Raw genomic sequence first — 25,262 nt, 5'->3', positions numbered from 1 at the left:
TCAGTGAAATAATAAAAAGCCTTGTGTTGACCTGGAACTTAGTACACATCAGCATAAAAAGTGCATTTGGAGAGGACGAAGGAACGCTGGAATTGACCTCCTCAAACACCATGAGGTTAGTCTTCCTCTTCTTTTCCATGTTCAGTGGAATAATAAAAAATGCTTCTGTTGACCTGAAACTAAGCATGCATGGACAGTAAAAGGCGTTTTTTGCTCTGGAGATGGAATGGGAGAGGAAGAACGTCCATCGAAATGTGGCCTCGGCAAACACCAAGAGGTTAGTCTTTCCTTCTTTTCCATGTTCGGTGGAATAGTAAAAATGCTTCTGTTGACCTGAAACTAAGTATGCATGCTCAGTAAAAGGTGCTCTTTGCTCTGGAGATGGAATGGGAGAGGAAGAACGTCCATCGAAATGTGGCCTCGGCAAACACCCAAGAGGTTAGTCTTTCCTTTTCCATGTTCAGTGGAAGGATAAAAATGCTTCTGTTGACCTGAAACTAACCACACATGCACAGTAAAAGGTGCTCTTTGCTCTGGAGATGGAATGGAGAGGAACAACGTCCATCGAAATGTGGCCTCGGCAAACAACAAGAGGTTAGTCTTTCCGTCTTTTCCATGTTCAGTGGAATAGAAAAATGCTTCTGTTGACCTGAAACTAAGCATGCATGCTCAGTAAAAGGTGCTCTTTGCTCTGGAGATGGAATGGGAGAGGAAGAACGTTCATCGAAATGTGGCCTCAGCAAACACCAAGCGGTAAGTCTTTCCTTCTTTTCCATATTCAGTGGAACACGAAAAATGGTTCTGTTGACCTGAAACTAACCACACATCCACAGTAAACGGTGCTCTTTATTCAGCAGAAGGAATGGGAGAGAAAGAACGAACACCGAAATGTGGCCTCGGCAAACACCCAGAGGTTAGTCTTTCCTTTTCCATGTTCAGTGGAATAATAAAAATGCTTCTGTTCACCTGAAACTAAGCATGCGTGCTCAGTAAAAGGTGCTCTTTGCTCTGGAGATGGAATGGGAGAGGAAGAACGTCCACCGAAATGTGGCATCGGCGAACACCAAGAGGTTAGTCTTTCCTTCTTTTCCATGTTCAGTGGAATAATAAAAAGCCTTCTGTTGACCTGGAACTTAGTACACATCAGCATAAAAAGTGCATTTGGAGAGGACGAAGGAACGCTGGAATTGGCCTCCTCAAACACCATGAGGTTAGTCTTACTCTTCTTTTCCATGTTCAGTGGAATAATAAAAAATGCTTCTGTTGACCTGAAACTAAGCATGCATGGACAGTAAAAGGCGCCTTTTGCTCTGGAGATGGAATGGGAGAGGAAGAACGTCCATCGAAATGTGGCCTCGGCAAACACCCAAGAGGTTAGTCTTTCCTTCTTTTCCATGTCCAGTGGAATAATAAAAATGCTTCTGTTGACCTGAAACTAAGCATGCATGCTCAGTAAAAGGTGCTCTTTGCTCTGGAGATGGAATGGGAGGGGAAGAACGTCCACCGAAATGTGGCGTCGGCAAACACCAAGAGGTTAGTCTTTCCTTCTTTTCCATGTTCAGTGGAATAATAAAAAGCCTTCTGTTGACCTGGAACTTAGTACACATCAGCATAAAAAGTGCAATTGGAGAGGACGAAGGAACGCTGGAATTGGCCTCCTCAAACACCATGAGGTTAGTCTTACTCTTCTTTTTCATGTTCTGTGGAACAATGAACATGCTCCTATTAAGCTCAAAACTAAGCACAGATGCAGGCTCTCTTTAGCCTTTACAGAGGTTAAAGGCTCTCTTTACCTGGAGTTAGTCTTGCCTTCTTATCCATGTTCAGTGAAATAATATTGCTTCTATTGACCTCAAACTAAGCACGTATACTGAGTAAACGGTGCTCTCTTTTTCTGTAGGTGAAATGGGCGAGGGAGAACGAACGCCGAAGTTGGTCTCAGCAAAGTCCAGGATGTCAGTCTTATACTTCATTTCCATGTTCAGTAAAATAGTACAAATGCTCCTATTGAGCACAGCACACATTACATACTTAGCAAAATGTGCTCTTTATTGTGGAGTTTAATCTTACCTTCTTTTCCATGTTCTGTGAAATAAGAAAAATGATTCTAGTAACCTTAAAATAAGCACACATACTCAGTAAAATGTGTTCTTTATTCTGCAGGTGGAATGAGGGAGGAAGAACGAGCACCGAAATTTAGCCTGAGAAAACACCAAGGGGTTAGTCTTTCCTTCTTTTCCATGTTCAGTGGAATAATAAAAATGCTTCTGTTGACCTGAAACTAAACATGCATGCTCAGTAAAAGGTGCTCTTTGCTCTGGAGATGGAATGGGAGAGGAAGAACGTCCACCGAAATGTGGCGTCGGCAAACACCAAGAGGTTAGTCTTTCCTTCTTTTCCATGTTCAGTGGAATAATAAAAATGCTTCTGTTGACCTGAAACTAAACATGCATGCTCAGTAAAAGGTGCTCTTTGCTCTGGAGATGGAATGGGAGAGGAAGAACGTCCACCGAAATGTGGCGTCGGCAAACACCAAGAGGTTAGTCTTTCCTTCTTTTCCATGTTCAGTGGAATAATAAAAAGCCTTCTGTTGACCTGGAACTTAGTACACATCAGCATAAAAAGTGCAATTGGAGAGGACGAAGGAACGCTGGAATTGGCCTCCTCAAACACCATGAGGTTAGTCTTACTCTTCTTTTTCATGTTCTGTGGAACAATGAACATGCTCCTATTAAGCTCAAAACTAAGCACAGATGCAGGCTCGCTTTAGCCTTTACAGAGGTTAAAGGCTCTCTTTATCTGGAGTTAGTCTTGCCTTCTTATCCATGTTCAGTGAAATAATATTGCTTCTATTGACCTCAAACTAAGCACGTATACTGAGTAAACGGTGCTCTCTTTTTCTGTAGGTGAAATGGGCGAGGGAGAACGAACGCCGAAGTTGGTCTCAGCAAAGTCCAGGATGTCAGTCTTATACTTCATTTCCATGTTCAGTAAAATAGTACAAATGCTCCTATTGAGCACAGCACACATTACATACTTAGCAAAATGTGCTCTTTATTGTGGAGTTTAATCTTACCTTCTTTTCATTGTTCTGTGAAATAAGAAAAATGATTCTAGTAACCTTAAAATAAGCACACATACTCAGTAAAATGTGTTCTTTATTCTGCAGGTGGAATGAGGGAGGAAGAACGAGCACCGAAATTTAGCCTGAGAAAACACCAAGAGGTTAGTCTTTCCTTCTTTTCCATGTTCAGTGGAATAATAAAAATGCTTCTGTTGACCTGAAACTAAACATGCATGCTCAGTAAAAGGTGCTCTTTGCTCTGGAGATGGAATGGGAGAGGAAGAACGTCCACCGAAATGTGGCGTCGGCAAACACCAAGAGGTTAGTCTTTCCTTCTTTTCCATGTTCAGTGGAATAATAAAAATGCTTCTGTTGACCTGAAACTAAACATGCATGCTCAGTAAAAGGTGCTCTTTGCTCTGGAGATGGAATGGGAGAAGAAGAACGTCCACCGAAATGTGGCGTCGGCAAACACCAAGAGGTTAGTCTTTCCTTCTTTTCCATGTTCAGTGGAATAATAAAAAGCCTTCTGTTGACCTGGAACTTAGTACACATCAGCATAAAAAGTGCAATTGGAGAGGACGAAGGAACGCTGGAATTGGCCTCCTCAAACACCATGAGGTTAGCCTTACTCTTCTTTTTCATGTTCTGTGGAACAATGAACATGCTCCTATTAAGCTCAAAACTAAGCACAGATGCAGGCTCGCTTTAGCCTTTACAGAGGTTAAAGGCTCTCTTTATCTGGAGTTAGTCTTGCCTTCTTATCCATGTTCAGTGAAATAATATTGCTTCTATTGACCTCAAACTAAGCACGTATACTGAGTAAACGGTGCTCTCTTTTTCTGTAGGTGAAATGGGCGAGGAAGAACGAACGCCGAAGTTGGTCTCAGCAAAGTCCAGGATGTCAGTCTTATACTTCATTTCCATGTTCAGTAAAATAGTACAAATGCTCCTATTGAGCACAGCACACATTACATACTTAGCAAAATGTGCTCTTTATTGTGGAGTTTAATCTTACCTTCCTTTCCATGTTCTGTGAAATAAGAAAAATGATTCTAGTAACCTTAAAATAAGCACACATACTCAGTAAAATGTGTTCTTTATTCTGCAGGTGGAATGAGGGAGGAAGAACGAGAACCGAAATTTAGCCTGAGAAAACACCAAGAGGTTAGTCTTTCCTTCTTTTCCATGTTCAGTGGAATAATAAAAATGCTTCTGTTGACCTGAAACTAAGCATGCATGCTCAGTAAAAGGTGCTCTTTGCTCTGGAGATGGAATGGAAGAGGAAGAACGTCCACCGAAATGTGGCGTCGGCAAACACCAAGAGGTTAGTCTTTCCTTCTTTTCCATGTTCAGTGGAATAATAACAAGCCTTCTGTTGACCTGGAACTTAGTACACATCAGCATAAAAAGTGCAATTGGAGAGGACGAAGGAACGCTGGAATTGGCCTCCTCAAACACCATGAGGTTAGTCTTACTCTTCTTTTTCATGTTCTGTGGAACAATGAACATGCTCCTATTAAGCTCAAAACTAAGCACAGATGCAGGCTCGCTTTAGCCTTTACAGAGGTTAAAGGCTCTCTTTATCTGGAGTTAGTCTTGCCTTCTTATCCATGTTCAGTGAAATAATATTGCTTCTATTGACCTCAAACTAAGCACGTATACTGAGTAAACGGTGCTCTCTTTTTCTGTAGGTGAAATGGGCGAGGAAGAACGAACGCCGAAGTTGGTCTCAGCAAAGTCCAGGATGTCAGTCTTATACTTCATTTCCATGTACAGTAAAATAGTACAAATGCTCCTATTGAGCACAGCACACATTACATACTTAGCAAAATGTGCTCTTTATTGTGGAGTTTAATCTTACCTTCTTTTCCATGTTCTATGAAATAAGAAAAATGATTCTAGTAACCTTAAAATACGCACACATACTCAGTAAAATGTGTTCTTTATTCTGCAGGTGCAATGAGGGAGGAAGAACGAGCACCGAAATTTAGCCTGAGAAAACGCCAAGAAGTTAGTCCTACCTTCTTTTCCATGGTGAGTGAAATAATAATAATAGTGGTCCTATTGAGCACACACACTCAGCTCTTTATTCTGCAGGTAGAATGGGACAAGAAGGACGACCGCCGAAAGTTTGCATACATGGTGGGTCTTCCAAATTTGGCTGCAGAAGACTCCAAAACCTAATGTCAAGTGTCAATTCGGTTGTAATGGATATTCAGTGGCATTTATGTGATTAAACTTCGTCTCACTTTGATTCAATGTTCAATAACTTAATCGATGTCATATAGAGTCCTGAGGGAAAAGTGCAGAGTACACGACTGGTAAACGACGAAAGGTGAGAGTCTAACCTTAGATGACTTAGAGACTAATATTAAGCAGTGCTAGTTGTAGAATCTCAAACTAGACTTTCCAAACACCTGTAGCCCCGTAATCAGATTGCGTAACATCTACTCATACGAAACTGCAGCGCCTCACGAAAATGCTGCACAAATTCCTACAAAGCAATTTCAGAAAAATGGACTCTTCCAGCAGGAGGTACACCCCTTGGGCGAGTCCATTAATGGACTCGTCCGGGGAGGGAAAGGACTCCCCTTCGACGAGTCCATTAATGAACTCGCCAGAGGGGTGTCCTTTCCCTCCCCGGACGAGTCCATTCCCTAGAAGTCACCTTGATTGACCTTGAACGACCTCTATTTGACCGCTATTTGACCTCTAAGACGGCCTTGAAAACTTTGCAAATTTTGTCGAAAATGGCCAAAAATTAATTTTCCTGTTTGACCTTGATTGACCTTGTATGACCTTGTTTAACCTTGTTTGACCTCTAACGTGGCCTTGAATTAGTTCCGGACGTTCCCGCTAGGGGCGCTATCTGTTTTGCATAAAAAATGCCCGATTTGAGCGAAAGGAGTGCTAGTTGTGCCTATTCTACTGAGCCTATCAATGAACTCGGCCATGGGGGAGTCCTTTACCTCCCTTCAGGACGAGTCCATTTCCCTCGATAGATTTTGACCAGAGTTTCACTAGAGAAGAAGTCTAGAACGTCGTATCGGGGAAGATGGCGCTGTCCTTCTCACCCTACTCGTTTTGTTTACGGGGCGCACTTTTCAAGAACATTTTCTTGGCGCCTTCTAGGCAACATCCACTCACCTTTCCAGCATTCTTAATTATGCACGTTTTCTTCACTATCACGGCGTTATTTTTTATTTTTTGAACTAGAGAACAGAATAACATGGATGGATCATGGGACTTGGTACCAATTCATATTAGAGACCGGGACGGACAAATTTGAATGAAAAGAGAGTTGAAGTTCGGGAGGCCTTTTTCCGAATATACGTCTTCCTGCGCCATTCCACCTGCAAAATACAGACCACGTTGGTGTTTTGGTGTTTTCTGAGCCCGAATTTCCAGGGTCATTCATCAGTGCTGAAATGTGATACAGATTGCGAAGCACAAGCAGCCAGGGACCGGACGACAGACAAGCAACGCAACTGTGAAGTGTCAACCCACTGATTTATTCACGGACTCCCACCCATACACACACGCTGCTGGACAATTGAGACTTTAACCTACAGAATCAAAGGAAAAAAGGGACAGGAGAAAACATTATAACTCCCTCCAACTCTCATCTTTTATTGCACAAACCTGTAGTTCCACCCAGTGCACATAAAGTACTTCTTTCCGTTAATTTCCATCTGCAAATTCAAGAGCAGCTTCTACTGAGTACATGTGCATAATTCCAGCACATTCTCAACACTCTTACTTTTTTGTTGATAATGAAAAAAAAAGTAAGACTAACCCCTTAGGGTTTTCGACTGCCAGATTTCCAAGGTTCTTCTACCCCTGCAACTTCACCTCCAAAATAAAGAGCACCTTCTACTAAGTTATGCGCATAATTCCAGCTCATTGTGGGCACTTTTTTTTTCTGAAAATAAAAAAAAAAAGGTAAGACTGACACCTTGGAAGTTTTCTAAGGCCAAATTTCGAGGGTTCTTCTACCCCTCCAATTCCACCTGCAAAATAAAGAGCACCTCCTACTGAGTTGAAGGAAAGCTCATTCTGAGCATTTTTACTTGTTATTGAAAATGGATAAACAGGTAAGACTAACCTCTTGCTGTTTCCTGAGGCCAAATTTCAATGCTTCTTCTTCCCCTGCAATTCCACCTGCAAGAGCACCTTCTACTGAGTTGAAGGAAAGCTCATTCTGAGCACTTTTACTTTTTGCTGAAAATGAAAAAAAAAACAGTTAAGATTAACCTATTGCTGTTTCCTGAGGCCAAATTTCAAGGGTTCTTCTTCCCCTGCAATTCCACCTGCAAAATAAAGACCACCTTCTACTGAGTTGAAGGAAAGCTCATTCTGAGCACTTTTACTTTTAGCTGAAAATGGAAAAAACAGGTAAGACTAACCTCTTGCTGTTTCCTGTGGCCAAATTTCAAGGGTTCTTCTTCCCCTGCAATCCCGCCTACAAAATAAAGACCACCTTCTATTGAGTTGAAGGAAAGCTCATTCTGAGCACTTTTACTTTTTGCTGAAAATGGAAAAAACAGGTAAGACTAACCTCTTGCTGTTTCCTGTGGCCAAATTTCAAGGGTTCTTCTTCCCCTGCAATTCTACCTGCAAAATAAAGAGCACCTTCTAATGAGTTGAAGGAAAGCTCATTCTGAGCACTTTTACTTTTTGCTGAAAATAGAAAAAAACAGGTATGACTAACCTCTTGCTGTTTCCTGAGGCCAAATTACAAGGGTTCTTCTTCCCCTGCAATTCCACCTGCAAAATAAAGAGCTCCTTCTACTGAATTGAAGGAAAGCTCATTCTGAGCCCTTTTACTTTTTGCTGAAAATTGAAAAAAACAGGTATGACTAACCTCCTGCTGTTTCCTGAGGCCAAATTTCAAGGGTTCTTCTTCCCCTGCAATTCCACCTGCAAAATATAGAGCACCTTCTACTGAATTGAAGGAAAGCTCATTCTGAGCACTTTTACTTTTTGCTGAAAATGGAAAAGACAGTTAAGATTAACCTATTGCTGTTTCCTGAGGCCAAATTTCAAGGGTTCTTCTTCCCCTGCAATTCCACCTGCAAAATAAAGAGCACCTTCTACTGAGTTGAAGGAAAGTTCATTCTGAGCATTTTTAGTTGTTGGTTGTTGAAAATGGATAAACAGGTAAGACTAACCTCTTACTGTTTCCTGAGGCCAAATTTCAAGGGTTCTTCTACCCCTCCACTTCCACCTGCAAAATAAAGAGCACCTTCTACTGAGTTGAAGGAAAGCTCATTCTGAGCCCTTTTACTTTTTGCTGAAAATGGAAAGAACAGGTATGACTAACCTCTTGCTGTTTCCTGATGCCAAATTTCAAGGGTTCTTCTTCCCCTGCAATTCCACCTGCAAAGTAAAGACCACCTTCTACTGAGTTGAAGGAAAGCTCATTCTGGCCCTTTTACTTTTTGCTAAAAATGGAAAAGGCAGTTAAGATTAACCTATTGCTGTTTCCTGAGGCCAAATTTCACCTGCAAAATAAAGACCACCTACTACTGAGTTGAAGGAAAGCTCATTCTGAGCACTTGTACTTTTTGCTGAAAATGGAAAAAACTGGTATGACTAACCTCTTGCTGCTTCCTGAGGCCAAATTTCAATGGTTCTTCTTCCCCTGCAATTCCACCTGCAAAATAAAGAGCACCTTCTACTGAATTGAAGGAAAGCTCATTCTGGTCCTTTTACTTTTTGCTAAAAATGGAAAAGACAGGTAAGACTAACCTCTTGCTGTTTCCTGAGGCCAAATTTCAAGGGTTCTTCTTCCCCTGCAATTGCACCTGCAAAATAAAGACCACCTTCTACTGAGTTGAAGGAAAGCTCATTCTGAGCACTTGTACTTTTCGCTGAAACTGAAAAAAAAAACAGGTAAGACTAACCTCTTGCTGTTTCCCGAGGCCAAATTTCAAGGGTTCTTCTTCCCCTGCAATTCCACCCGCAAAATAAAGAGCATGGTTGTAGCTCAGTCTAAGCACTTTTATTTCTTATTGAAAATGTTGATAAACAATTTGTTTATGTCGATGAAATGAGTAATAATAGGGAGTAGATTTGCTCCCAATGTAGATGAAAAATGACGTGCGTAGGCATTACTAACGTCTTCTGAAGCAGTCACAATGTCTCCTTAAATAAAGTGCAGTGCCCGTAACTACACTGGCGTTAGGCACTTAATCAAAATACCTTCGCGTTACGGTTTGAACTAGATTCAGCATGAGCATAATACAATCTCCCCGATTCGGATCGTGCATCACTGAACTTTGTACATCATCATCATCATTCATATAAAGTAGTAGTCGTGGCATACCAATATTCTGATTTTGTCGTTGTATATATATCCGAGGATAACAAAGTTTCGTTCACAAATCATGGGAGATGCAATGATGGTAACGTGCGGAGTAATATCGATGTTCCTGAATAAAAGCTAGAATAAAAAGCGCGTATTGTATTTTTAAGAAAAAATCTTCCCGGAAACATTGTATTGTATTGTATTATTCATGTTCATTTGTCTACAGAAGGGTCAACATCAGCTGCTCCGCTTATGACTTACAGACAGTCTATAGGTCATTCAAGGCGCTTGTTCCCCAGCTCCGGCGTAAGCCTACTACGCCTCCTTACACATGGTGTACATTTGTAGATCAAGGTGCCAGATTTCACGAAAACATCGTATTCTTCTTGTCCGACACTGATACATTCGGAACACTCACGACGCGCAGAACACATGAGGTACTGCTGTCTTTCATGGGTAGGTTCGGAGCAGGTCACACGGCAGTCTCTCGGAGGCGCCATCTTGAAAAAAGGAATTTAAACGCAATGTTATTAAGGCTGCGTTCCGAAACGAACTCCAGAGTAGAGTAGTGTCACGTAAGAGGGTTGTACCACGTGACCATGGGAGTAACCCGCCGGGTGGGTCGTGGAACGTGCGCGAGCACGATTGTCAACGGGTGCGTTCCAAAACCTACTCGAGTCAACTCGGGAGTAGCTCTCTACCCGAAGCGCCTTCCCAAAACCGGGTCGAGTAACTCCATGAGTTCACTACCCGCGTTCCAAAACAAGGTGGAGTAACCAGAGAGTTAACTCGATTCTACTCTCCTCCGAAGGACGGTCAGGGAAGGTTCGCTCGAGTAATGACGTCATGCTTTTGTCGTCTGCTCTTTTCCGCGACAGCGCGGTATGGAAACCCGCTGAACGTGTGGTTGTCGAAAAGCCTCTACCTCCACGACGGGTTATCAATACGCAACTGGACACCGAAATGGCAACACTCTTCCGATGCTGATTGTGTGACATGGTTTTTGAGAGCCAGGCGAACGCCCAACGACATGTGAGCCGGACGCATTTCCCAGGACAAAGTGACTCTCGCTGGTGCGCTTTCGTATTTTGTCTTCATGTACGTCGCTTTTCCATTAACTATTTGTTGTAACCACGTGGTCCTTGTAAAGGCTCACACAGCTCTATGTGAAACGTTCAAAACTATATTAGGAGCAAGGGCTATTACTGACCAGCATTATTATTATTATTATTATTATGTTATGTGCGTGTGTCGGAAATGAGATTTTAAATTGAATTTTACTTTTCTTCTTTTACCTTCACAGTTGTAAGATGGCTTGTCGGTACGTTCGTGTGAACAGGTTTCAGATAAAATATGCACCATAGGCGCAGGCTAGCTTGTGGATAAATGCTTGGGTGGAACTTGGATAAATTCTGAGCTGTGGAAGGAAGGGACAACACGACAGAACTCTGTCACGAATTTCCCGTCTTTTCCCGAATTTGTAGTAGTCAACAAAATCATTACATTAATTTGCAAATGTTCCTATACAAGCCCATAGAATTTGAAGGTTACGGTTTTAGTCTAGGTACGACGGGCGACTGCGTTTGCTAATTTGTTTAATCTCGACCACTCTCGACACCGCGCCCCCCGTAAAGGCTTAGTAAACACCACAATGCGGAAGCGGACGCAGTTATTCACGACTTTTTAGGAACATATTTGTCAATCCCACCGTACTGCCTCGGTGTGTTAACACAGCCTGTCGACAAGCCAACCTTTCAATACGCATTGAGTTGGACCATGTAGCAGCATCGCGCACCGAACGCTCTTGAAAAACTCGATGCGGATCGGATTCAATCCGCATTGCAACGCCTTGTGACAGGGGTATCACGTACACATGCTATTCGAATGTTGTGTTTCTGTGTTAGCGCCGCGAAGCAACTGACGCTATGAGCGGCGCACAGATGTGGACAGATGGAGAGAGGACAGCAGGAAGGATTGGGGGACAGAGGGGTTAGTATGCTTCCTGGGCCGACTTCAATGGGAACTGTGCCGACATTCGTCCGGAAAGTCTTCGGAAAACCCAGGGAAAACCTCAGACAGCACAGCCGGCGACAGGAAACACGTTAATGAAATTATACGACATTGATCAGCGAAATTCTCTCATCTTCTATCCCACCTGTCATTGCGTATACTGGTCTGGTGTTTTCATTAATCATTATTGTAGTCCCAAGTACCGATGTGACCTATAGAGTAAACAAGGCCTGACCGCCTAAATGACGTCATGAAGTCATTAGGGGTCCACCAATCACGGCCGTACTTTCAACGGCCATCAACAACAACAACAACTTTATTTTCGGCCTTGGAGAGTGGGGAGTTTTCAACGGCCATCAGCCGCATGGTCGGCCACAGAAAGCCTGCGTCTGAAATATTCTGTGCGACTGGCTGACCTAACATTAACAATGGTGCCGATGTCACGCATTTACTGAGCGCTGAGCTCGCATAATAGACATTATCCATTATTAGGGACATTATATTCGTCTACACAACGCAAAGAAACAAAATTATGCTTGTTAAAGAAATATATTAAAATTATAATAAATATGACCAACTATCATTACTTCACTCGATCTACACGTCAAGAGCTTTTATTGTCTCTTACCGCGTAACATCACCGTAGAAAGCAATTAATCATGTGATTCCATCAATCCATCAATCATTTCTTCGTTAATGCATGTGGTGTATACCTAATCGAAGTCAATCATTGAGAGTCTAGGTCCCCTTCGCGAATAATATTTTCCGTGCAGTTTGCACAGCTGAAGCGTTAAACCTCCGAGTAGTTTAGCTTCCATCCGGGCATCCGTTAACAGTATCGGGTCAAGCGGAAAGCCCTGCTGTAAAGTACATCTATAGCGACAAGGCGAAAGTTCGAAATGTCAATAACGGTATCTGTTTTAACACTGGGGATAACTTTTATTCACGTCGCACAATCCGTGAAGCCTGAGAACTTGATGCCCATGGATGGTTTTGAACCAACAAAGGTAAGTAGGAGTGCGTGATGTATAATATAATAGTTTTTGTTAATGATCAAAATAGTAGTTAGTCATTAGTAGTAGTAGTTAGTCCTTAGTCATAGTCATTATGGAAAGCGAATGATGTTCCTGTTCGCAAAAAAAAAAATAACATAACGAAGCTCAAAGATCCTATAGGTTAAACAGGACCGTAGAAGACAGGAGGAAACCACCGTCGCTGTTTTCTCTGCCTATTTCAGTTCTTAGGCAAATGGTGGTTTGTACGAGCGACATCTCGAGTGTTCAATCTTCACGAAGAGTGCACTCATCTAACCATAGCACAGAAGAGCGATGTCACGTTCAGAGTAGTGGTGCAGTATACGATGAACAACTCGTAAGTCAAGACCCGTTTACCAAGTCTATACGCAGGGCCCTTCGTGCTTTCGAATAACGCCACATTATTCCCTCCTCCTCCTTCTTCTTCTCCTTCTTCTTCTGGATCGACACCATCATATGCGATTCGCAGGGACAAGTCTCGGAAAATGGTTCTCGAGCTTCAGGACGACACGGAACATCCAGCACAGTTCTCTCTCACGGTGAACGGTAGTATGGATTCTTGAGAAACTAATAGAAACCAATATGTCTATGTCAAATGCAGTATTACTGTCGCACACACATGTGAAGCGGAGATGATCATGATGATGATGATGATGATTGATGTGGCTCTGCTGTCCGCCGTCAGGGTTGTCCTAGTATTCTTGTAATATATAGTCCTAATTTATTTTCGTCGTACCTGCGGTATACACCTACACCTGTCTTTCCCTCACAGAGTTCAGTCTCGACATGCCTGGGGTAGCAACTCATCCAACTTGTCATACAAAGTAACTTACATAACTTGCACTTGTAAACAGTCACCACTTTCCGTGAAAGTAACTGTAATATGAAACTGTTATTAAGTTACTCGTGCTGTGCCATATATCTTCGGGGTATCTGCATACTCCGAACGCCATCAGACAACTTTTCAATGTGGGATTTTTAATGTGTGACTCTTTATTGTGGGGAAAGTAGCTGTAATTAAGTTACTATATTCACGAGCTGACTACGACTGTAACTCAAGTACTTTTTAAAACTATAACTTGCCAACGTCTGTGTTAAACTACATGCAGGGACCAATCGCATTCTCCCGTAAACGCAGCACGACCGTTCTATATGGAAATAAAGGGAAAGAGGAATTTTGCTCGCTTATAGCATGCGAGATTGGATTTAAGCGGTTTCTACAAGAGCGCGCCAGAAACACGAGAACGATTCTTATACGTACGATTTAACATTCCGGATGCTCGCTTTCACCAATCAGCATGCGTGGAGCTCTTTCTTGCCTTTGCCTCGCAGTCTCATGTTGCCAGTAAAGCTTAGCGTTCATTTCTTCCCCTGTACATCGTGTGTTTGCTGCTGTTGGTCCCTCAGGCAATCACTATGCGGAAATGCATGTTTCATGTATGCACTGTGGCGAATTTCCCCATTCATTATCATTAACTTATTTGTTGTTGTTGTTGTATGCACTGTGGGCACGGCGGGGTGCAACTGATTGGAGTTCCTGTCACATATAGTTATATACGTGACAGGAACTTTATTACAGGTTCTTCAATGATGTGTGGCACTGTTTTTCTATTATATGACCTTTTTTTTTTACTTTAAGAGTAAAGTAGACAGCATTCATATTGATGGAGCTTACATCACCAGCTTTTCCTTCTTCTTACGCTGGCTTCTTCCACGGGACTGGAAATGTAATAAATCTGGACGGTCGAGTACAGTAGATGGAAAGTAACTGTTCCGAGGCTAGAGCACACGCAGGATCCAGGGTGCCAACGAACAAGATGGCTGCTTATGCTGCGCGAGGATGGACGCGTGCTATCAGTGCAATCACAACAGTGTTCGTAACCGTGCGACAAGTGGGGTTCAGCGAGTTCCGTTCCTGAGACGATACCACCTCGAAGAAGACAGGCTCGTCCTGAGAAGAAACATTGCACGAAAACTTTAAGGGAAGTCTTTTCCCTTCTTGTATTTTCTTTTTCTTGCCGTTTTTTTAGGTAATAGCGGGAACTGTTAAGTAACCCTTTTCTTTATCGAAGGCGAGCTCTAATGCACGACTCCTGCTGTCTTATTGCACTTCCATATACAACCACAGCACGCCTTCTGTTGCCCACGTTGGAGAGCTTTTAAACGTGGAATCTAACAAGGGTGTCTTAACCTGCTCAGTCCTGGGTAGTAACTAACTTACAAGTTTACAAATGACTTCTGAATGTAACTATTTACTTTTTTCATAAACTATGCCATCCGTTTATGCATGCTCCAAATTCGGAATCAACTGAGTAATAAATTAACCGAGGTTATAAAGTAAAGCCTCTAACACGTTTCTTTCACTTTTTATATTTTTAAGGAATAAGACTCTCCTGACAACGAACTGTGAAATCTGTATTTTGTATTTTAGATTGGGCGCCTAGATCTGGACCCTACGCTCTCAGAAAAATAGTGTGAATTGGGAGCAAGTACAGCTTCTGGTCCACTATACTGCAATTATTCCCCATTTTAGCCCCATGACCCCGAAATTTAGACCCCAGCTCAAGATACACGCTTAGAAATGAACTTCACCGCATAGCACGCTCCTAGCCAACCATCATTTCGAATGATATCGTTATCTGCTCTGATTTGTTGAAAACGGGAGGCGTACGCCTTTTTTGTGACACTTATGCTGTTCATAATTGTCACAAAAAAGGCGTACGCCTCCCGTTTTCAGCAAATCAGAGCAGATAACGATATCATTCGAGATGATGGTTGGCTAGGAGCGTGCTATGCGGTGAAGTTCATTTTTAAGAGTGTAGATCTGGACGCTACACCCTCAAAAAAAAAAAAAAAGAGAGAGAGAGAGAATAAATTGAGAGCAATTACAGCTTTTACTCGATAGCTGCAGTTATTCCCCATTTTAGCCTCGAAACCTACTCCCCAGCTCTGAAAGGGAGTAAATTGGGAGCAATATATCGGTAGCTCTGCAAATAGCCCCTAGATTTCGTATCAACTGTAGTGCATTTTGTCACCAATGATTGTGACAATGCATCTATACTTCCCACGGCGACTAAAGTTACTCCTTTCTCTCTCTCTCTCTCTCTCTCAGAGTGTACTTGGACGGCCACGCAAAATTCACCAGCGCGGAATTCATTCTCCTTATGTCTCATTATTCTGACAGAAACTATAACTTCTGTGTTTTACGAAACCGAGGACAAAGGGCTGATTGGTGCGCTCGTGTATCAGATGTGCCAAAGACCACCGCGGCTAAGATGAATCGCACCGACGTCGCACCTGCATACAATTTCAATCTCACAAGCACTCCCATAGCCAATCGCAACCGTTATCCATGAGCTCTTTGCTAGATGTCCAGCCTCCTAATCAAATTCGAGAAGGTTCCGGCTCCCAATTATAATGAGTTCCCCGCAGAACATATTCTTCAGAAATGTTCAAGGCTAACCGACCACCGTCGAGCCTTGGGGTCATCATCGTCGTTGTTATCGTCGTTGGCAGTATTATTTCTCTACTCTCTCGATTGTGTCGTACTGTCTTTGTGGAGGGAAAAAAGTAAATGACACTAGACGTGTTTGAAATTCAAAATTACAGATTAAGATGGCTTCTATGGCTGCACGCAGAGAAACAGATACTCATGGAACGATGCGACAGCACCAGAGGACACGTGTTTCGCCGTGTTTGCGGCTCGTCAGCTCTGGGTAGCTGCGCATCGTTCGGGATTGGCAAACCAGGGGTCACTCTGCGAGCGATATACACCTGGGAGGGTGACTGAGCACTCCTCAATGCGACAGTGCAAGCCAGTGAATTATAATGAGGGGAAAAAATTTATAATTAAATAAAAAATTTGAAATATATAAGGGAAAATCATTATAATTCACTGGCTTGCACTGTGGCATTGACGAGTGCTCAGTCACCCTCCCAGGTGTATATTGCTCGCTGAGTGACCCCTGGTTTGCCAATCGCGAACGATGCGCAGCTACCCAGAGCTGACGAGCCGCAAACACGGCGAAACACGTGTCTTCTGGTGCTGTCGCATCGTTCCATGAGTATATATATATATATATATATATATATATATATATATATAAAGAGGGGGAAAAGCCATGAAAAAAATAAGTAAATGATGCTAGACGTGTTTGAAATTCCAACGTACAGATTGAAATGGCTTCTATGGCTGCACGTAGAGAAACAGATACTCATTGAACGATGCGACAGCACCAGAGGACACGTGTTTCGCCGTGTTTGCGGCTCGTCGGCCCTGGGTAGTATATATATATATATATATAGGTCGAGGGAAGTACAAAAAATCAAACGTCCACGAAGTTACAGTTGTGGAAGGCCTGCGCATCTTTTGTCCTGACGAAGGCAGTGCCACTGTCGAAACGTCGACCCTTTTTTTTTTTTTCATTTAACCTTTAATTTCTGCCCATTAAATGAACTAGTGTTTCTAACTTCCCTAAAATCTGTTGTCCGCGTCTTTTTCCTTCCACAACTATATATATATATATATATATATATATTTTTCCCCCAACCGACCACGTCATTCTCAAGCCCCTTATCAGCCTCGTGGCCACATTTAGCTCTTTTGTCCCGAAGAAGGCGGAGCTTCCGCCGTAACGTAGACATCCTCCCTAACTTTTATGATTTTTAAGTTTTAATAAACCCCTTTTTTGTTACTTCCCCTACTTTCGTCTTCTGTCTCCCATTTATTTCAACTATAATTACGTAGTCGTCCGATCCAACGTTTCATATATATATATATAAAGAAGGGGGGAAAAGCCATTGAAAAAAAAATAAGTAAATGATGCTAGACGTGTTTGAAATTCAAACTTACAGATTAAAATGGCTTCTATGGCTGCACGTAGAAAAACAGATACTAATTGAACGATGCGACAGCACCAGAGGACACGTGTTTCGCCGTGTTTGCGGCTCGTCGGCCCTGGGTAGCTGCGCATCGTTCGGGATTGGCAAACCAGGGGTCACTCAGCGAGCGAGTGACCCCTGGTTTGCCAATCCCGAACGATGCGCAGCTACCCAGGGCCGACGAGCCGCAAACACGGCGAAACACGTGTCCTCTGGTGCTGTCGCATCGTTCAATGAGTATATATATATATATATATATATATATATATAGACTACAAGTAATGAAGAGACTTGGGAGGCCGTATAAGGGTTAAAAACACTTGCTACTTTTATTACATTAATAATTAAGGGGGCGCTAGGAATAGATTTACAGTTAGGGGTCGACGTTTCGGCAGTCAGCGCTGCCTTCAACAGAATATATATATATATATATATATATATTATATACATTTTTCCTAACGGTTGTTGCTAAGATTCATTGTCATTAAGATGCCTATGCGGGGGGGGGGGGGGATATGTTTATTATATTAAAAAATTGGAGGGAAAGGTTAGCCACCGCTATGGCTGCTTGCTATTCCCAGGAAGGAAAGGCAAAAATAAAGACAAACGAAAAGAAAAACAAACAAACAAAAACATTTATCGCATAGCTAGGTATTATTAACATTTCGGACTCAACTTATTAACACTAGTCAAACGAAACGGTCGCACGCGCAAGCGGCTCGTAGCTTTCAAAGGCACCTGGATGACGACCCACTTGCCGACGGGAAGCACACAGGAGAGCGACGTGACAGCCGCGCCAAATATACTATGTCCGAGTCGGTAGCCGCGGTAATTTCGTTACGGCATTGGAAGCAGACAATGAATATGCAACGTGTCGGACTCGCCCGCCTGACAGAAAAGGTACAAATTTAATGCTCATGTTTCCGCAGGCCGTGTCTACTAAAACTAACGAAGTTACTATCGGCGAGTGCCTCCGGGACGCCCGCACTTGAATAGATGAATAACGCGTGTGGACAAACGCCTGGGATTGCGCAACGAAATTTCGGCTCGTATTCCCCCGCAGCAAATTAGCAGTCCGTGGACGGGATCTTGATTTTAAACCCCATTGTGAGCGGCATCGCTTGCTGTTTGAAAATCACCTGACCCATCTTGATTCCGTGTCCCTGAGCTTCTAATTACAGGCCGAACTGATTACTGGAGTTCCAGTTTGCTTGGGCTCGGTTATCAGCAATTATGCGAGCCTGATCCGTTCTACGCGTGGTATTATAGTGGCGTGTATTTTATGCGCAACCTTTTTGAGATAGCTTTCACCTACAGCGTTTTTATTTACTTAAGCATTTTGTGAACATTTGTTCGTAGAGCGTCTCAAATTCATGTATATTCTAGTTTCTAATTGAGTTCAGTTTCGGTAATTCTGTTTCTTAAATTATATTGTTGAAAAAAAGAGTGTCCTTCTCGAGTTGATCCAGCATCCGCTCGCTTGCGGTAGCTCCGAGGTTGCAGGATCGAGCCCCGCCACCACGCTGTTTTCCTTCAAGATTTCCCGCAGACCTAATCTGATGACGTATCCCTGACGTCCGATCCATGGAGTACAATAAGCCTCCGATCTCCCCCACCTTCCTGCTGTCATCTCTCCCTCCATACACCATCTCACAGCAACAGTCGCCTCGCGGTGCCAACGAGGTAATAAAAAAAAAGAAAGGTCGGAAAATCTCGCTGTCGACCGCAGTTCAAAGGGAGTGGGGGCAGGTATACTGCAGTCGAGTCTAGTGTTCACGGAACAATCTACAGTTCGCGTTCCCAGTAGCAAAGTTAGCGCAAGTAGCTTTTACTGTAGCGTCGCTTAACATTATAGGTACGCTACGCGTCTCGCTACATCATCGCGAACGGTCAGCGTCACGGATATCGCTGCTAACTAGACAAAAGCTAGAAATAAACTAGAAACTAGAGAAGGTAAGGTAAAGTATGAAGGTGCTCCTACAACAAAGGGTCCGGCTGCTCCGAATGACTTCATACGTGAATATCAATCAAATCAATTAAGCATACGTGAAAGTTAATAAGTATGACGTATAGGCACCGTATCGCGGTTATTACTGGTTAAGACAAGGGGACGCATAAGTGCACAATATGCGACAAGGTTCCTGCGCCGTACGTTTGTCTGCTGGTTCCCTTGACTTCACCCTAAATACAGGGATATACCGACCACGTTATGAATACACCAGCTCGCTTGCATAATCATTTCATGCTCATTTAAAGAAGTACGTATGTGTGCATGAGAAGAGGCCGAAAGGTGAGCATTAACATGTGAAAGGGGCCGGAGATGTCCACAAGAAACCTCACTGAGATGCAGAGATAAACGATTACGATGAGGTGGTGGTTGACCTGCATATCTGCATGAATCCTAAGATTAAGTATTTTGTAAACTGCGCAGGAAAAGCACTCATCGTAGCGACGATATTGGGCACCGATTACACAAACTGGGCCGTTCTCCACGTACAGGAAGGCGAATACGGTAAGTAAAATGCCTCTTGTGCCCTGTGAACTGTTCCAAGTCCGTCTCACGGCAATCCCTACCCATATTATTAAGTTGTAGAAGTACTGTACTTAGAGAAGTTGAAGCGAAAGTCGCTGCAACTGGCCCTGCACTGATGCTATGCGCATTCCTTCTTTCCACTGTTTCGCTCTTGTCTTATTTTTCGGATGGGCCAACCGAATTCGCGACTTCTCGAATCCTAGGCAGGGATTGGAGATTCGGGAACCCCAGTGCCCAAAACGGCGAATCGAATCTTTCGAATCCACCAATCACGTTTGTTTGTTTCTTCTTAAAATTGACGCTGCCGGACTCCCCCTAAAATCCTGATTAACCGGCGGGCCCCAGGCTCATTAATTTAAAACTTTCAGCTGTGTCTTCTTGCTTGTTTGTTTACACCGCTCTGGGCTGAAAGAGTTCAGACAGGAACTCTTACGTTACAAGTTTAAAAGTAACAAGGTTTTGCTGTTGATCGTTTCATAGTTTTATGGAAAGAATCCAGACTCGAGAATTTATGTAGTTCCTGTAGCCGATGGACAACTTGTTAAATAAATTACATTTTTAGAAGAAGTATATGGGTATGTTGTCTACTGAAAGTCGAATATTATTTGATTTGTTTGTCATTAAACAACAATATCAAATTCTGCTTCGAATCACTTTTCAGTAGAACTTTTTCTTTTCCTGACTCTCTAATCTCATTTTTAGGAAAGGATTCGAAAGATTCGAGATTCGTAGATTCGCAGGACCTTCCTTGGATTCGGATTCGATTTCGGAAACTTCTGGATTCGTCCAACCTCTATTTTATTTCATCCAATCAGCGCTTTAGCCGACCGTCTCTGCAACACTGACGTGCAGCGTGTGAGAAACAGCAGAAAGTGGGAGAAAGATGAAGGTTGTTTGGGCTCGCAATAACGGCAACAACTACTTTATTTTAACGATGATGATTGGGAAGTTTCGTCGCCAGGGGGAGATACTATACCCCCATTGCAGACGGTAATGTGATGAAATATAATAATGAGTCACCTCACAGTAATGACCGAAATCCTATACGATGTCCAAAAAAGCATAGGAGTGCTTTTAGGGCAAGAACGTTGGTGGACTGGGTTTGGCCGTTACTAGTACTTAAAACTGCACTCTTCGCTACCGTTATCATTATCACAGCTGATTTGTGGAACAGGGCGTACGCCTTTTTGTGACAATCAAAATAGACATGCATAAACGTCACACAAAAAGGCGAACTCTTCCCATTTTCAACAAATCACGAGAGAGAACATCACCAAGAGTGCTTAACGCAGCGGACCTTCTGTTTTAACAGCGTGGCAGGTTAAAAAAGAAAACACGTGAAAATTCCGTCATGCAACGCGTTCTGTCGCCCACGTACTATGATGTTCATCTCGTTACCTATAGTACTTGTAAAGTGCGCACCTGATGAAGCGCCATAAGAAAGTCACGCGACTGCATTGTGACTCTCTCCTTGTTGGGCTGACGAAGTGTCATACCACGCGTTACTTTTATTCTGCCCACAGGGGTCCCCAGAGTGTAGTACTCTTCCCAATAGCCTTGGCAGCGCTTCGTGTACCGCAAAGGCCATTGAGAGGGCCGCTTGAAGCGCACTATGCCCTGGGAACGAGAATACGGCGGTTACGGGCGAGTTTTAGTAGATAAGGAGATGTTAACGATAACGGAATCAGAATACGGGAAGCCTGTCGCCTTATTCCTTTGAAGTAGGTGACGTCACAGCGCTGATCATTGATTTGGCAGCTTCCTTTATCAGATCGGTTTCCTAGAGAGCGGGCGATTTACTACAACTCCCTACTAGTACCGTACCGTACCGAACCGTACCGTTCCACGATAAATTGAAAAGGAAAGGATTGAGGGGAAACTCGACTGATCGTAAAGCGTGCTTCACCACAAGAAGAGTACAACTGCGGCGAAGCCTCCTTCACAGCATCTTGAACCAAGTCGTGGATAGTCATAAAATGTTCTTAGTATTTATGGAGACGTTTATCTGTCAGGGAAAAAAAACGAGAGCGAGATTGAAACAGACATCTACGCGTGCTATGCAAAGTGTTTTCCTTATCATTACCGCCTTTTTGTAATTCGTTTATTTCTGTGGTTGAAAGTCGTGAAATACCCATTCAGATGAGGTAAGTTGTTCTCAATCTGCCGATCCGCAATCTTTCCCACGCACGGAAATGCTGAAAGTCAAATAAACAACCACTTTGCGAAGGAGTGAAAGAGGCACAAAGCCGAGGAACTGCTCCAGCGCATCCGTTTACGAGGCAAGGGCCAAGAATCTCCAACCTGTCGATAGGGAAACATACATCGTAAGGTTATCCTAGTCAAAAAAAAAAAGAAGAAAAAAGAGAAGCCGGTTAACGAGGGCCCCTCAACCTTTCACGGGCCTTAATCTGGCGTCAAAGAAAGCCTCGTAAAACATATCTCCGCCCAGCAACGCAACGGTTCATGGGAGGGTACGTCACCCCGCTGAAAGCCAAGATAACTAAGGGCATTGAAATACTTCACGACCTACTTGGCATATCACCGCCGTACGAGGGACTTGACGCCTCTGCATATCTCCGCTTGTTTTATTTGCTAGAGCGCAAGAAAGGTGGCGCGTCTTGAAAAAGTGTGAAACCTATCGTATTAATCATTTCATGCTTGGCTCGAGTTTGCAGGCGGGATAAGTCAGTCAGGAAAGCTACGCCGTGCCGTTCTTGAACTGCAACCAATTGGTAGGCACATCGTTGAAGAACGTGCAACGGTAGAGTTATATTTCATCGGAACAGACGCGAAGCTTAGACGACGCCGTCTAACAACAAGGCAATGTATCACAAGCAGCACGGCATCTTGGCCCAATATTGGTGCAATATTGGCGATATTGGACCAATAGTGGGCCGGCATTGCCAATATTGGTCCAATATTGGGCCACGATGTTGTGCTGCCAAGTCATATGACTTAGACTCTGCTGGCACTGTTGTTAAGGTAGCCTCTCAACCTAAAATACAACATGGTCCGCTGTGCTGGAATCGAAACGGAATCCCATCAAAGTGTTTCAAGAGAAAAGAAAGCAGATGCAAAGTGTACAAAGAGAGTCAGTCCGAGATCAAACGTATAAAATAATCAAAAAACGACACTAAAATGACATATATGACATAGTGTAAACTCTCTATATACAGGGTGTCCCAGCTAAATACCAACAGATTTTTTAAAACTATATATATATCACTTTTTTGGAGATGAAGTCAGCTGTAATGTAGTATATGCTGAAGGGCACTCCTTAAGAGGGCACCGGCAAACTCTTAAGGCAATGTCCTGATTAACTACCAATAATTAACTTTTTAATTATAAAAGCTGCGAAATTGTCCCAATGAGAACATCTATTCCCTTTGGTCACCCGATACCGTAGCCGTTTTGAGAACAAAAATCCGTTCGATAGATCGTCCGCAAAAAATTCGTGAAGAAACACCATATTTTTTTCTTTATTTTGTTCATGGCGCATCTACAGAAGCGCGTCTTCCCTTCGCTCCCAATGTGAGAGGGTGAAAGTGCACACTATCGCTTTTAGGCTACGAGATGGCTAATTTTAGGTAATTAGCCATCTCGTAGTTGCGCACTTTCTTCGAGAGGATGTCCGCCTGACCGTAGAACTCAACTGGAAAAACCACATCTATGCTGCTCTCATACTTATCTTTTTCCTTTTTTTTTTTTTGTGAAGGATAAACACCCTGCAGTTTATTATTCGCTTCTTCGGGACGTTCGAGTTACAACTGCAGCTCACATAGGCAATCCATCAATCATATCCACGTATCAATCACAACATCACAACCTCATATCCCCGCGTGTACCACGAGAAGCGTGCGGATATCGTCCATTCGGAGCACGTACATCTCCTGTCGTGAACACGTTGAGTCGCGAACCCAGGTTTCATCCGATACACTAGCTGGGAATGGAAACTTATATCCCTTCCCTTTATGTTCCCTCCGGGTCGTGACGTAAACGGCCTCGGGGAGAATTTTTTTTTTTTTTTAATGCTGGGGATCCAACACTATATTCTCGTCGTCAGGACTTGACAGTGTCGACGAAGACATAAGCTTCCAAATATTTTTGTATACAGGCGGCTCAATCACGGCGAATTTACTTTGTTGCAGTCTTGGAAAGCAACATATATATATATCATGCACGTTGGGATTGCGTCATTTTTCAAAAGCGGAGGATGGTGTCGGCACATGAAACTAAAAAGGAAAGGACATAAACGGGAAAAGAAGAACTAAAAAGAAAAAAAAGACGAAACAAAATGATTTCCTTCAATATTTTTTTATTTTCTTCGGAAATAACCGATGACATCGTTACGTGCAAAGAAGCTGAGAGGTAGACTTATGCACCTAACAAACGGGCAGGCTACATATAATAAGCCCTAAATAAGGCGTCCTGGAGTATCCAGTCCCGAGTAGTTTTGGACTAACATCTCTTTTTTTTTTTTTTTACCAATCGATCAATCGCAGGATAGAACTCATTTAACTGGCGTAGATTGTAGAAGCTGGACGAACAACAATTAGGACAAGATAAAACAATAAAGGATCCCAAGCAGCACAACATCTTGGCCCAATATCGGCTGAACATTGACAATACTAGCCCAATATTTGTCCAATATTGGACCAGTATTGCCGATATTTAACCAATGTTGGGAAAAGATATTTGCTGCTGAGCACTGACATAACTAGCCCAACACTGGTCCAATCTTGGTCCAGTATTGCCGATATTTTACCAATATTGGGAAAATATATTTCCCTGCTGAACATCGACAATACTAGCCCAATATTGGTCCAGTCTTGGAGCAGCATTGCCGATATTTAACCAATATTAGGAAAATATATTTTGCTGCTGAACATTGACAATACCAGCCCAATATTGTTCGTCTTTGACCAGTATTGCCGATATTTAACCAATATTGGTTGGGAAAGATATTTTGCTGCTGATCATTGACAATAATAGCCCAATATTGGTCCAATCTTGGACCAGTATTGCCGGTATTTAACCAATATTGGGAAAATATATTTTGCTGCTTGGGATAGAACATCACGGAAATACAATACAATTATCAATACAACAAATACTTCAGCTCTAGGAAGCCTCCAAGACGCGGAACGAGACAAACGTTGCCTCCAATACCAACACTTTTACTATTTCTGCAAGGCACAAACCAGTATATAGACACGCAGTCTCCCACGTTGATCAAGGCGAAAGCCTCCCTCAAAATTTCTCTTTCTGCATCCGTTCACATTATTGATCGAACTCCGAATTGCTACTCTGCACTTCGGCTTACTTGATTATACGAACAGATGGCGAAAGAGAATTTTTTAGAGAGGGTTTTGGTCATCTGCGGGACTGAATGTTTATGCATGTATTGGTACGACTCATGTCAAGTGA

General features: G+C 42.9%; 1 protein-coding gene and 2 long non-coding RNA genes across 4 annotated transcripts; 2 read left to right on the top strand and 1 right to left on the bottom strand.

Moving 5' to 3' along the window:
- Positions 1–40: 40 nt before the first annotated feature.
- On the top strand, positions 41–578 carry LOC135370106 (uncharacterized). Its single transcript, XR_010415217.1, has 4 exons — positions 41–115; positions 185–277; positions 358–438; positions 516–578. It is a non-coding gene; the product is annotated as an uncharacterized LOC135370106 (long non-coding RNA).
- Positions 579–3,469: 2,891 nt separating this feature from the next.
- Positions 3,470–5,103, top strand: LOC135370388 (uncharacterized). 2 transcript variants are annotated; one of them, XM_064604129.1, is made up of 8 exons: positions 3,470–3,545; positions 3,613–3,685; positions 3,913–3,967; positions 4,176–4,231; positions 4,312–4,391; positions 4,459–4,531; positions 4,759–4,813; positions 5,022–5,103. In XM_064604129.1, exons 1-5 carry the CDS (start codon positions 3,490–3,492, stop codon positions 4,312–4,314), a joined length of 243 nt encoding a protein of 80 aa, XP_064460199.1. In that variant the 5' UTR covers positions 3,470–3,489; the 3' UTR covers positions 4,315–4,391; positions 4,459–4,531; positions 4,759–4,813; positions 5,022–5,103. The 2 variants fall into 2 exon arrangements, with proteins under 2 accessions (XP_064460199.1, XP_064460198.1); XM_064604128.1 differs by having other exon boundaries at positions 4,299–4,391.
- Positions 5,104–7,624: 2,521 nt separating this feature from the next.
- On the bottom strand, positions 7,625–8,151 carry LOC135371103 (uncharacterized). The gene is made up of 3 exons (XR_010415511.1): positions 7,932–8,151; positions 7,779–7,852; positions 7,625–7,681 (listed from the first exon to the last, which is right to left on the bottom strand). It is a non-coding gene; the product is annotated as an uncharacterized LOC135371103 (long non-coding RNA).
- Between the last annotated feature and the right edge of the window lie 17,111 nt (positions 8,152–25,262).

The sequence above is a fragment of the Ornithodoros turicata genome, chromosome 10 (genome assembly GCF_037126465.1).
Source record: "Ornithodoros turicata isolate Travis chromosome 10, ASM3712646v1, whole genome shotgun sequence".
Classification (NCBI taxonomy): domain Eukaryota; kingdom Metazoa; phylum Arthropoda; class Arachnida; order Ixodida; family Argasidae; genus Ornithodoros; species Ornithodoros turicata.
Note: the sequence above shows the minus strand (reverse complement) of the source record. Positions and strands in the feature narration are given on the sequence as shown.